General features: G+C 44.9%; 1 protein-coding gene across 4 annotated transcripts in view; it reads left to right on the top strand.

Annotated features, from left to right (window-relative positions):
* Positions 1-14566, top strand: part of SH3RF3 (SH3 domain containing ring finger 3) — a 493237-nt gene that overhangs the window by 436189 nt on the left and 42482 nt on the right. Inside the window, exon 9 of one of the 4 annotated variants that reach the window (XM_049856615.1) lies at positions 4766-7859. The exons of the other annotated variants lie outside the window; for them this stretch is intronic. Within the exon in view, the coding sequence (XP_049712572.1) occupies positions 4766-4843 (78 nt within the window). The 3' untranslated portion in view covers positions 4844-7859. Of the gene's footprint in view, positions 1-4765; positions 7860-14566 lie in introns of those variants that run through there. 4 annotated transcript variants of the gene reach the window in all.

The raw sequence follows: 14566 nt of genomic DNA, 5'->3' as shown, positions 1-14566 counted from the left end.
CTTGGGTCTTCAGTACAAGAAGGGCAATGGCTGGAGGCCTCAATGGGTGAGCTGTACTGGTGACGGTGAACACCCAGGGTCTCTGCCCCCACAAATGAGCCGCTGAGGAGTCAGACAGTCAGTTGTGGCCTACTTCCTCCCCAGGACACTCATGCTGGGCAGCTCTGCCCACCAGAGGCCACTGACATTGACTCTGACTGGTTGGTGATTCACCAGGACTGACCTGGGCCTAGGGAACCTCCTTCCTGACCTCTGTGTGGGCCGTAGCCACGGAGCGAGCCCCTGTGTGTCGTGGAGACCAGGTGACTTCAGACCTTTTCGTCACCTTTTTCCTTAATTCTGCCTGCTTTCTGCAGGATGAAGAAAGCTGGCATATGGCTGATGAATAATTTCCAAGCTGAAAATGAACCCATTCTGAAAGCACAAATTCCAGCTGTCAAAACAAGAGCATTCTGAAATTTTACAGGCAATTTTTTTTCCCCCGAAGGGGACGGGCTGCTGAGTGTCACCTCCCTGGTGACAAGGGGCAGCACCCCTTCCTCACAGTTCCCATTTAGTTTGCCATCACAGACTGGGAAGAGTTTGTGAATCCCCCCTACTCAGAGCACAGATGCTCCAGGAGTTGGACAGAGTAGCAGCCACGTCACCCTGGCCTGGAGAGACATCAGAAGGCCCTTGCTCCCAGGGGCCTGGAGACCTTCTGACTTTTACCCTCTCCCAGGAAGGAGATGCAGGCCAGTCATCCCCCTAATTCTCCCATAGAAACCATTTGTATTGGGATGCACTTTGGAGCAAAGCACAGTTCTCAGCTGGGTTGTGAGTATGGATGACCCTTTCAGTGTGTAAATGTAGATTTGGAGGTCCAGGGAGCCAAGGTGACCTGCCCAAGTCACCCAGCTAGTAAATCACTGGGAACAACATCAGGCCTCTTGGTGCCCAGCTGAGTGCCCCAGTCTTTCTCCTCCTCTCTTATTAGCCCGCTTCTTCTGTTGGGTACCCAAGGTCTTAGGACATTGAGTGCTCAGCCTATGGTCTGGGATGAGGGAGGGAAACAAGAGCCAAAATTAGTTCAACAATGAGTAAAGCTTGAATTTGGAGGAAGAAGACACAAATAATTAGCCTAGAGGGTAGATCTGGAGCCCTGCTGCCTGGTCGGAATCTGGGCTCTTCTGTTCACTAACTATGATTTTGAGCAAGTTCCTTTGCCTTCCTATGCCTCAGTTTCCCTGTCTGAGTTGTCAGGAGGAATAAACTAGCTAGTCACTTAAGTACTTAATAGAGTATTCGGAGCAAAAATACTAGAAATTATTATTATTTTATGGCTAATTGAAGGCCCTATCCCATAAGAATTATGAGATAGATACAGGTGTAAAGCTAGAAGGTATATAAAATATTTGAAGAAAATGTTATATCCCTGAGGCTTCCATAAAAGATTGAAAGAGATTTGATTTTGCTGTTTTAGAAAAGCATGTGAAAGACCCTAGAAAAAAAAAATACCGAACTCGTTGCTGTGGAGTCAATTCCAACTCCTAGCAACCCTATAGGACAGGGTAGAACTGCCCCATAGGGTTTCCAAGGAGCGGCTGATAGTTTCAAACTGCCAACGTTTTGGTTAGCAACTGAGCTCTTAACTACTGCGCCACCACGGCTCCATGAAAGACCATATCACCATTAAATGAAGAGTAGTAGGCTGCTACAAAAGTGAACCCCAACTGGTTGATGCGATCTATGGTGTTTATACATCTCTTCAGCCACATTCCACTTCCTGGTTCATTTTTCCTCTGCCCACCAAAAAGCACAAATAGAGAGGGATTTTTTAAAAGGTGCCAAGTTCAGCCCTGACATTTAGCCCAAACAATGGATGGAGCCCAAGAAAACTATTTTAGTAAGAAGCAAGATTTCAACTGCAAAGCATTAAAACCGCATTTCTTTTTTAAACAATAACAAACTCTAGACATGGAAGAGGATCTGTGAATAATCTGTAATAGCCATGGGGTTTCTGTCACCATCCCACATGGGCAAAGTTTGCCCTAACTAATGGGGATTGTTAGGGGACACATGACCGGACCCTCCTGGGCAACCAAGAGGTCAAGGTAACAACATGGCTGGTGACATAGAACATAGACATTTGGGGTGCCATGAGCTGCTGGACGTGTTTGATTTCCCATGTCAGGTTCAAGTTCTGCTCACTAGTGAAATTCTGCTGTTGTTAACGCCTTCCTTGTCAATTGACGTGTCCTCACTTTGCTCACAAGGACGTGGGATATTTTTTTCCAGTCTTCCATGCCCAAGAAACTCAGCTTATGGAATAGGTTCAAAAGAAAAGCAGACACACACCCCTCATAAGCCACATCAGAAGGTAATACCTACAGATGGGACCCGACAGTTGGTCTCCTCAGAAGGCAGGCCAACGTCAGCACGATGGGGCTTCTCTAAATATTCTAGAGAACTCGTGGGCGTTTTTCCATTTTAGTCATATAACTGAGGGTAATGCCAAAAAAGAGCAGAAAGAGAATGCTGGCGTAATCATTTTGTTTTTTGTGATTTTATTTTGTTGAGGGCTAGGTGGTGGGGAAGGAGCCCTGGTGGTACAGTGGTTAAAGCAATCAACTGTTAACCAAAAGGTCAGTGGTTCAAAACCACCAGAGGCTCTGCGGGAAAAAGATGTGGCAGTCTGCTTCCATAGAGATTTATGGCCTTGGAAACCCTATGGGGTCGTTATGAGTCAGAATTGACGCAATGGCAGCGGATTTGGTTTGGAGGTGGTGCGGGGTGGGATATACCCTGAAACTTCAGTGGGATAAGACAGCTCCATATTATCATTTCACTCTGTGATGAAGTCACTCTTGGGATAGACTTACTTTTTGTTTGCCCGTTGTGTTATGGGCTTAGTAATTCCTTCCAGGCCATATCTTAATAAATTCCAAGACACATTTGCATGTAGTTGGAGAATGAAGCTGATTCATCTTTTCAGCGGCTGCTGCCCTCTCTCTATGCATACCTCGAGTAGAACTAATGGGTCAATTGAATGAAACTATCACTGCTTTAGGATCACTTTGTGAGACTAGCAGGAATGCTGGATTGCCGGCCGCCGTTACCCGGCTTCTGTCTCTGGTTGGTCCTTTTCATCACTTTCTATCACCTTAGACAAATTACTTAGATTTCACTTTGTTTAATATTAAAATTTACCAACTACTCATGAAGATATTATAGAAATTAATGATTGCTTAATATCAGTAGAAAAATCTGCAGTGCTTAAGCGAAACATAACTGAAAATTTCCAAGGGCAATATTATTTAAATAAAAGTCTGAGCGATAGTGCCATGCTGATGTTTTATTTTCCAAGGCTTCGTGATGAATACGCTCTTATCAGCAGTCTCTTTCTCATGGTGCTATGCAGAGTCATCACTGGGGTGATTTGTGGGTTGGGGTTTCAGCTTGTTACATGTAGTTACAGGTAAAGTAAGATCTGTCCTGTGAGGGGAAAAATGAATCACTTCAGATATGTGATTATTGAGCAACTTTTAACAAATCAGCACTTTGGAAGCAATGAGAAAGAATCTATAAATTTGCCAGGGCTTAGAGAAAAGGAGGGATATTACCATTTCTTTCCTCTGCAATGAAGTTGTCCAAACCAACCTAATACCTTACATAGGCACAGCTTCAAATATTTGTATTAGGAAGATACTAAGATCTTTAAGAAGAGTGCCCAAAGCTATACTTGAGTGATGCAAGGAAATTGTCCATTTCTCGGCAGGAATGGTTTTTTGTTCCTCTGTTGGGGCCCCTTTCTGTTCTGTCAAAGCTGTCTGATTCCTGAGCTGGGTTTCAGGGTAATGGATGCTGCAGATGAACATAGATAGGGGCAGACGGTGAACATTCACAGTCCTCTCGGGAAAAGACACCTGTATAAAGTGCCCCAGGCAAGAAGACACTGAAAGAGACTACAGACACTCTCACTCATAAGTAGCCCCGAGTTCATGAGAGCTTAGTACTGGCAGGGAGCCCCTGGGAGGTGCACACAGTTAACCAGCTCAGTTACTAACTGAAAGGTTGGAGGTTCAGTCTACCCAGAGGTACCTCAGAAGAAAGGCCTTGCAATCTACTTCCAAACAATCAGCCATTGAAAACCCTACGGAGTGCAGTTCTACTCTGACACAGATGGGGCTGCCATGAGTCAGAATCAAGTCAATGGCAAGTGGTCAACTGGTTTTAGCACTGGCAGGGATTGTAGAAGTCATGTGCACTGAGCAGACTCACCGGCCCCCCGCCAACCCAGCAGTCCCGTCTGCAACATTTCTAGAGAGTCATTTGGATTCTGCTAAAACACCTCCAGGGACAAAACTGAAACCCAAACCCATTGCCATCGAGTCAATTCCAACTCATAGTGACCCTGTAGGACAGAGTAGAACTGCCCCACAGGGTTTTCAAGGAGTGGCTGGTGGATTCCAGGGACAAGGAGATCACTACGTAATGAAGGAGCCTATTCTATTGTTGGACTGATCTATTTAAAAAATCCACCCTCTCGTTGAGTCAAAATCTACCATCCTGCAGAGTCAATCCACATGCCTTTTCTGCCACCTCACCATCCATTCCCACTTCTAAAAACGGCCTTTCTGGTGTTAGAAGTTGTCCTCTCAAAGTCTGTTTAAAATCTGGGTTAAACAAACGTCGATCACCCAACAGTCCTCACACAGCACTGCATCCACCACCCTAGACACTCACTTCCTCCACAACAACTTACTGAGCGCCTTTTCTGTCTTAGGTGTGGGCTGTGCACTGGGACCCAGTGGCGAGCAAGATAGCAGGGTCCCTGCTCCTAGTGCTGATGAAACAACTGTGAGGAGCTACACAGATACATAAACAAAGAATTAACAAGTGTGGTTTCAGGTACTTACAAGCCGAATAAAGACAAAGAAGCAAGGTAGAGGAGATAGGGGAGGAGGGTGCTATTTTAGACAAAGGCCTACATGAAGAAAGGAGAGAGCTTACCAGAGGGGAAAAGTGCCTTCTAGATGGAGGAGGAACAAGAGCCTCGTCCCTGGAGTAGCCAAGCAGCCAGTATGGCATGTTTGAAAAAGACCAGGAAGACCAGTGTGGTCAGATTAAAGTGGTTGAAAGGATCAGTGGTAACAGATGGCTAAGAGGTCACCAGGGAGGGCCTCGTCGTGGACCGTGGTGGGGAGTTTGGATTGTAACTGAAATACAACGGAGAGTCTTTGGAGCGTTTTGAACTAGAGTGATATGATCACATTTGACCTTCTAGAAATACCAGTGAGTCCTCTGGTTGAAGCAGGGAGGGGCAGGAATGGAAGCAGGACAGCCCCATGGGAGGTGCGTAAAGGTCTCATTAAGAGATGGTGGTGGCTTGGAGTAGAGTGGACCCTTTCCATTCTCAAAAAGTATGTGAATAATAAACACAATTACATAAATTTTAAAGATGGGCAAAGGGAAGTCAAAAGGGAATAACTGACTTAATCACAGAAACAAGAAAGCTATTTTATCATGAAAACAAGACGAGAATTTTCTCTGTAAGACTTGTGTTTATTTTTATGTAAAAACTTACTCCTTAAGATTTACATAGGTTTAAAAAAAACAAATCAAACCCATTGCCATCAAGTCGATTCCTTCTCATAGCCACCCTATAGGACAGAGTAGAACTGCCCCATAGGGATTCCAAGGAACGCATGGTGGATTTGAACTGCCAACATTTTGGTTAGCAGCTGTAGTGCTTAACCACAAAGCCACTGGGTTTCCTATATCGGTTTAGGCGTGTGCATATCCATGTGTATGCATGTTTGTGTGTGTGTGTCCATATTCCGTGAGTAAGAAAGAGACTGAAATTTAAAGGATTAGACAGGGAGCTCTCAACTGCTGCTGGTAAAAATATAAAATGGTGCAACTATTTTGGAGACAATTTAGCAGTTTCTTAAAAAATTGACCATACACCTACCATAGGGATCTGGCCATTCCATTCTTAGGTATTTACCCAAGAAAACTGAAAACACCTGCCTATACAAAGATGTGTACATGAATAATAGCTTTATTTGTAATAGCCAAAAATTGGAAGCAACCCAAATGTCCATCAACAGGTGAATAAATAAATAAATTGTGGTACGTCCATACAATGGAGTACTACTCAGCAATAAAAAGGAATTTGCTAATGATACATGCATCATCATAGATGAATCACAACGTTATCAAAGAAGCCAGACAGAAAGTAATAGTACATTCTGGACGATTCCATTTATATATAGCCTTTTATATCTCTAGAGACTGAAAGCAGGTCTTTAGTTGCCTGGGACAGGGAATAATTAAGAGAAGGATTACAGAGGTACGAGCAAACTTTTAAGGGTAATAAAAATGTGTGTTTTGATTATGATCAAATCTTATCCAAGTATACACTTCATATATATAATAGTTCATTATCAATTATATATGAGAAGACTTAATTAAAAAAAAAGTAAGAGTGCTTTAATTAAAAAGAACTTAATGTATTTTTGTGAAAATATATATTTTAGAACAAGAAAAAAGAGTAAGCGTGGATTTGCATATCTATTTCAGGGTCAGTATTTAAAACAGTGTATCTACATTGATTTGATAAGAGTTGACCGTTTACATTCCTGATGTGACCATTATGCAAACCACACATCAGTCAGAATAGGATAGGCTATGCCGCCGTAACAAATACACCCAAATCGTTAGCATCTTAAGTAAAGGCTTATTTCTCTCACAAACCCCGTGTCCTTTGCCATTTGGCTGAAGTCTCTAATTCATGTCACCTCATTCCAGAACATAGGCCGATGGATCTGCCACCATCTTGAACATTATTGGTTGTCATAGCAGAGGGAAAGAGACCTCTGGAAGGTGCCCACTAACAGTGACATTTTTCAGCCCCAAAGTGATACATATTACATTTGTTCACAACTTAATTGGTCAAAACTAGATACATGGCCCCACTCAACCCCAGAGGGACCGGGAAGCAAAATATTACTGTCTACCTGGAAAGCAGAGAGCTGGCAGTATTCCATCCACAGCACAAACAACTACCACATATAGTTATAAAGAAGTAGAGTTCAGACCTGTGACTCATGGTGAGGTTTGCTAACCCTCAAAGGCTTTAATACTGGAACTTCCTTCCCGTTAGTGGTGGCCTCCCTGGGTTACCAGCTGCATGTGAAGTTTAAGGCATTTTAAAGTGGTATTAGCGGTCTGTTTGCCTCTTAGCCCAGAAAGACTAAGGGAGTCAAGTGTGACGCCCTGCTTCATAGGCTATGTAGGAACTAACATACTTAGCAGCTTTCCACCTTCCATCCCACACCACACTTCCCTCACTCCCATCCTGAGAGCCAAACGCCAGCCGCATCCCATAATATGTGCTTACACAGCATAGTCTTTCTGTGCCTTTAAATTATCACAGGATATTCCTGGAGGGATGGGAATTGACTAGGAGAGAATACACCTGGATCTAACTACTAATATGTAAATACACAACTTGACAGTGTCCTCCACTCTGAACCTTGGAGTTCCTTCATGGCTAGCTTCTGCCTGGGATGTGCTGGGTCCTCACCAAGACTTACCAGGCTTGATTCCTTTGCTTTGAAATTAGAGCACCTTGACTGGTAGTGCCGCCTCTCATCCTTTTCTGTGTACAGATCTACACCTCTGTCGACAGAGGGCTTAACAGTGAAATGTGACCCAGTGAAGGAGGTTGTCAGGAACCAAGCTAAGGTATTGCAGGGATTAACAACTTTCCGTGGACTAATTTAAATGAAGCACAAAACTTAGTCCATCTACGCAAAAGGGCAAATATTGTATGAGACCGTTATAATAAGAATTCAAGAAAAGGTTTAAACACAGAAGAAAACATTCTTTGATGGTTATGAGGGAGGGGAGCAAGGGAGTGGGGAATTCACTAACTAGATAGTAGGCAAGAATCGTCTTAGGTGAAGGAAAGGACAGCACACAAAACAGGGTAAGTCAGGAAAACTAGACTAAACCAAAAGCTAAGAAGTTTCCTGAACACAACCAAATACTTGGAGGGACAGAGTAGGAGGGGTTGGGGTCGGGGGACCATGGTTTTGGGGGACATCTAGGTCAATTAGCATGACCATTAAGAAAATGTTCTGCATCCTACTTTGGCGAGTGATGTCTAGGGTCTTAAAAGCTTGCAAGCGGCCATCTAAAATACATCACTTGGTCCCAAATCACTTGCAGCAAAGGAGAATAAAGAACACTAAAGACACAAGGAAAATATTAGCCCAAGAGACCAAAGGGCTACATAAACCAGAGAATCCATAAGCCTGAGACCAGAAGAACTAGATGGTACCTGGCTACCACCAATGAATGCCTTGACAAGGAACACAACAAAGAGTTACTGACGGAGCAGGAGAAAAGTGTAGAGCAGAACTCAAATTCATGTAAAGAGACCAAACCTGATGGTCTGACTGAGACTGGAGGAACCCTCGAAGCCATGGCCCCCATACGCTCTGTTAACACAGAACTAAAACCATTCCCGAAGCCAACTCTTCAGGCAAAGATTAGACTGGACTATAAAACATAAAATAATACTCTTGAAGAGTGTGCTTCTTAGTTTAAGCAGATACATGAGACCAAATGGGCAGCTCCTGTCCGGAGGCAGGATGAGAAGGTAGGAATGGACAGGAGCAGATTGGATGGATATGGGAAGCCCGGGGTGGAAAGGAGGAGTGTGATGTCACATTATAAGGATTGTAACTAGTGTCACATAACAATATGTGTATAAATTTTTGTATGAGAAATTAACTTGAGCTGTAAACTTTCACCTAAAGCACACAAAAAAAACTTAGTCCATCTAGAAAATAATAGTGTGTTCTTTATATATGTTTAGTAAGAACTGGGCTCAGATTGTTCAGAGATACATTGCAGAGCTGGACTTGCGTACTTGGATAAAGGAGAAATCCACCAAGCTCAGGAAACACAAAAAGCCAGTAGTATGGTTGGTTATTCTCTTACAAATGCTGGAAACCTAATATTTTTGCCAGATCAAAGCATCCCCTCCCCCTCCCACCCGAGCTCTCATGAAGAAAAACCAGAAATCTGTGATTTTACTCAGGAAACAGGTCTGGATCTCCTCCAGCAGTTGGTTATGTGCGAAGTTTGGGCCACAGAGAAGTTGAGGACCAGGTGTTGCTCCGCTGTGACCATAGACAACCTCAGGAATGTTCTGTGGGGTGTCTAAGCTGGACAACAAGAGTTCCTTAAAGCATTTGCCAGGATATTTGAGCTGTAAATTATCCTGCAGGGTGGAGTCATTCAATGTTGACCATTTCAATATTGGAGAATCCTATTCTGTGTGGTTGTAGTTAAGTCCTTTTAGGGAATGGGCAAGCACCAGAACTCTTCTGGTTAGTGAAGGCCAATCCACATTCCCAACCACTGGGATTCTTACTGTCTACTATGGGGTGGAAGGGCCATGTCTTACAGGCCGATGGCGTTCCCTTTGTTACTCTGGGATACCCACTTTCCTCATCAATAAATGATGGGAATTGACACCATGACCTGCAGAGCCCTCCCCAGCTCTAGCAATCCGTGAGTCCCTGTTTGTGTTTTTAGTAGATTCCCACTGATTCATGCACCGTCTGTAAGATCAGCTTTTCTAGAACTTTGCTGGATCTCAACGAGAGGTCCCTGGAAGCATCTTATCAATCTGTGGTTTCCAGAATTTACCCTTTTCCTTATTGGCAATTCATCCTTTTCCTTATTCTGCACCCTTTCCCTTATTCGCAAAACTTTGGTATGGTTGCCCTTTGGTAATTCATTTCTTTTTCATCCATTAAGTTAACAAAGCATTTGTGGAGCTCCTATGTGTGGCAAGCCCTGCCTAACCGTTGTGCACCCAGAGCTGAGCAAGGCGGTCTGTAGGAGGGACATTACTACGCACAGTGAGTTACACAGAACAGTGTGGGACTGCTCTAGTGGTGACCCATCGGGGCTGCTGTGGGAACTTAGAAGAAGAACCCCTAATGTTGCCAGAGCATCCAGGGAGGCTGACTGTTGGAAGCCCGGGAGGGCATTTCCAGGTTAAAGCAGGAAGGCATGTGCGCCATGGGGCTCAGGGCATGCAGGTGGGCCCATGCTAGTGGGGGGCAGGATACCACGGGGCATTTGCCAGAGTGCAGAGATGTGTGGGAAAAATCCCCAGAAGCAGACAGCCCAGAGCTATGTCACCCCTTTTGTCTTAGTCTCCTAGTGCTGCTGTGTCTGAAATACCACAAGTAGGTGGCTTTCAAGAACAGACATGTATTTTCTCACAGTTTAGGAGTCTGGAAGCCCTAACTCGGGGCACCGGCTTTAGGGAGAGACTCTCTGTGGGCTCTGGGGAAGATTGTTGTCTCTTCTAGCATCTGTACCCCCAGCGTCCCTGGGTTCCTTGGTGATTTTCATGTGGCATCAACCTCTCTACCCGTTTGGGCTCGCTTCTGTGTTTAATCTGTTCTTTTTATAACTCAGATGTGATTAGGTTGAAGACACCGTACCTGGATAGGGCTCATTAACATAACAAAGAGAACCCCATTTCCAAGTGGCATTACATCCACAGGTAGACTTATTGCTTTCCTTGAGTGGATTCCAACTCATAGCGACCCTGTAGGACAGAGCAGAACTGCATAGGGCCTCCAAGGCTATAATCTTTACGGAAGCCGACTGCTACATCTTTCTCCCACAGAGCTGCTGGTGAGTTCAAACCGCCAACCTTTTGATTAGCTGCCAAGCCCTTTAACCACTGCCCCGCCAGGCTCCTTGAAAATACCCATACCAAAAAAAAAAAAAAAATCAAACTCGTTGCAGTCAAGTCTATTCAGACTCATAATGACCCTATCAGATGGAGTAGAACTGCCCCATAGGATTTCCAAGGAGTGGCTGGTGGGTTCGAACTGCGGACCTTTTGGTTAGCAACTAAGCTCTTAACCACAGCACCACCGGGGCTCCATTCCACAAGTATAGGGGTTAGTATTCCAACACATGTTTTGGGAGGACACAATCCAATCCATAACACCCTGCTTCATAAAGCTGCAGCTCAGAGTGACCCTTTGGGGAGAAATCTTCACTCTAAACAGAGAGAAGTGTACAGCCAGCTAAAGATAATGACATTTCATTCCTCTTTGCTGATTACGAGAAATCACTTCTGTTGTCTGAGGCAGGATTGGTAATAAAATCAGTAATAGTAACAGCCAGCACCATGCCAGGTACTTCGCATGCATTACTTCATTTTGCCAGCACAGCAGTCCTCGGAGGCCAGCACTACTATACTTCATGCGTGAAGAAGCGGCGCTGTGAGTAGCTTGCTCCAGGACACACAGCTGGGATGTGGTCTAAGGCCCATCCTTTTCCACTAACCCGCCCAACTTCCACGTCCCCAGTAGAACAATGTCCTAAAAGTTTAGTCATAGACGGTAACTCATAGCTCACAGCTCTTTTGGACAGAGCACTTCTTGTTAAACTTTTCCCAAATTCCCTTTCACTGGTAGCACCAGTAGTTAAGTGCTCAGCTACTAACTGAAAGATTGGCGGTTCGAACCCACCCAGCAGCTCCAGGGGAGAAAATACATGGTGATCTGCTCCCATAAAGATTAAAGCTTAGGAAACCCTATGGGGCAGTTCTACTGTGTCACACTGGGTCACTGTGAGTCGGAATCGACTCAATGGCACCCAACAACAACAGCAAGATGACACAGCCACACAGGGAAAGTAGATGCTTAGTTACTATCCCGAAGGTACGGGTTCTGTGGACAGCCAGCCCATATAATTTGATCTAAAAAATATGACATTTTCCTCCAAGATTACCTTGGTAATTCAGGAAGAGCAGAATCTTGAGCCCCTAAACCGTTGTCAATCTGTAGACCTAGATTCTGACATCTCAGGTACATTTGAATTTCCATCCTTTTCTAATCATTCGAATGTTCTAGTAACAACAAGTACGTGACCTCATGACTGTGACCTCTTAAAACAAATTGTGCTTAGGAACAGTTGTCAGTTTAAGATTGGACAAGGACAAAGGCCCCAGAAGGGGACCTTACTCAAGGAAGAAGGAATCTGGGTGGCGCAAGTGGTTTGCCATCAACCGCTCACCTAAAGATTGGTGGTTAGAACCTAACCAGCAGCTCCTTGAAGAAAGACCTGACAACCCTCTTCAGTAAAGACTGTAGCCAAGAAAACCCTATGGAGAATTTCTACTCTGTAACACACGAGGTTGCTGTGAGTTGGAATCAACAATAACTGGATGCCAACTGGGGTTTTTGTTTGTTTATTCAAGGAGGTACTTCCCAGCCAGTAATCATGGGGGCTTCCCAAGTGGGTGGTAAAAGGAGAGGCTCCCAACCAGCCAGGCTTCCTGATCCCTTCCTCCACCTTCATCTCTGAGGTGGTCCCCCACGTTCAGTGTGCATCCTGCGTTTCCTGGAAGCAGTCTGTCTGTCTGAAAAAGCAAGCAAAGATAGTAAGAAAATCCAAATCATATCTCAGAGTTTGTGGAGTTAAATGTCAGTGCTTGGCATGCCCCAGGAAGTAGTAATGGAAGTCATCGCATTGATTCATAACTGCCGCCTCAGAAATTCTGCACCTCATTGATGCAGCGTGGCGCTCCCGTATTTAACACAACCTGTCTGTTGTTGCCTTTCTGGTTGGGTGAAGTTATTTACATCCATCTGTTTTGTTTAAAAAAAAAAAATCAGAAAGTACGTGAGCTTGGCATACCTGACTAAATAATAATGTATTTAATCTTTCTGGTCCCATTCCAGAAATCCATCAGAACGATGCCAGATTTTACAGGGATTTCATTTGAATGCATTTCATTTAATCTAATACTTTATAGCAGTATTGTGTTTGTTCTACAGAAAACAAGCCAGAGGCCCGTGTGAAATCCAAATGCAAGGCAGAGTTATCCTAATGGGACAAAGCTGTAACACACCTCAGACACATCATAAAGCAAGCAAGAGTTCTTATCTCCGTCCATCCTGCCTTTTCCCCTAATCTCCTTTGTAGCCATTTTAAAGAAATTAATGTTATGCTATAAATCCTACTGGGTTAGCAAGGGCCTTTCTGACCTTATTGAAAAGATAATGGTGTCGGGACAATGTGGCAAGGGGACACGGGTCACACATTGCTGCAGTTTCTCAGATGCTGAGTGCAGAAGAATCTGTGCAAAATTGAAACCTCAGCATTTAATCCTTCCTCCTTTAGCAGTGTTCAACCTGTTAAAGGAGCCCTGGTGGCGCAGTGGTTAAGAGCTATGGCTGCTACCCAAAAGGTCGGCAGTTCACATCCCCCAGCGGCTCCTTGCAAACCCTATTGGGCAGTTCTACTCTGTCCTGTAGGGTCGCTATGAGTCGGAATCGACTCGATGGCAATGAGTTTAAACCCAGTTAACTCTAAGCTCTGTTACAGTTTTCCTAGGAAGGATGGCTTCTTGCCTGAAAATATGAGTGCCAGCAGGGAGGTCTGGTCTTTTCTCCATTTCATGCCTACGCACCTCTGAGAACTTGAAGCTCAGACTCAACTCTGTGATGGCCACCATCAGTTCCTGGCACTGGTTACAAGGACTAATAGGATGTGGCCCCTGCCCTCATGGTCCATCGCCATGGGGAGGTAAAAGTAACAAAAACAGACAACAAAGAGGGCCTAAGCAGTGTAGAGTGTGAGGGCACAGACTGATATGTAGGAAAGAAAAATAAATTCATCCCAAAATGCTCCACCAAGATTTCAGAGAGGAGATGATTTCCAAATGGGGCTTAAAACCTTGAATAGGGGTTTGCAGGAGAAACAAACAGGGACCGAGGGTTCTAGGTAGAAATAAGAGATAATATGCCACTGTGTCCTGCAACTTCTAGAAGGCAGAGGGAGTCTTGTCCACATACCCCATTGCCTTTCTGCCACCTCATCCCTTCCTGGAAGACCCCTTCTCACTTCTAACCCCATCGACCACAATGTGGCTGATGTAAGCCTATCTGAGAGGCCCGTGGGCACCCAGGCTCCCTAGTGGGGCTTCTGAGCTTCCTGAGCTCATCTACCCACCTTAGCCTGGTGGGTTTTCTTTCCTGGGGGGTCCTCTAGTCTCTCTGCTTATGCCCCTCGATCTCATCAGTAGACCTGTGGTTCCTCCTTGGGATACCACTCCTCCCTTACAAGTCAGAAAGTATACTCAGACATCGTCATTTTCCTCTAGGGTGCTTTAGGTCATCATGTCCACGAAATGGGGCTCTGGCCCTGAGAGACTTTCCATGCCTCTGTTTGGTCTCATCACCCATGATTTCTTGGGAGTTTGTAGCTTCCATTTGAAATCTGTAATAAGGGGCTGGGAGAGGTGGCAGAGTTTTCAGAACTGGCAGGTGTTCGGGAGACACAGGTGCCAGGGGAGCTGGGTGTCTGTACAAGAACACACATGTGTGAGAGCATACTCCTATGAGAGCACACACCTGTGAGAGCACACGCCTGTGAGAGCACACGCCTGTGAGAGCACATGCCTGTGAGAGCACACGCCTGTGAGAGCACACACCTATGAAAGCACACTCCTGCGAGGGTGCATGCCTGT

Source organism: Elephas maximus, chromosome 17, assembly GCF_024166365.1.
Source record: "Elephas maximus indicus isolate mEleMax1 chromosome 17, mEleMax1 primary haplotype, whole genome shotgun sequence".
NCBI classification, from domain to species: Eukaryota; Metazoa; Chordata; class Mammalia; order Proboscidea; family Elephantidae; genus Elephas; species Elephas maximus.
This window is presented reverse-complemented; position numbering and strand designations above follow the sequence as displayed.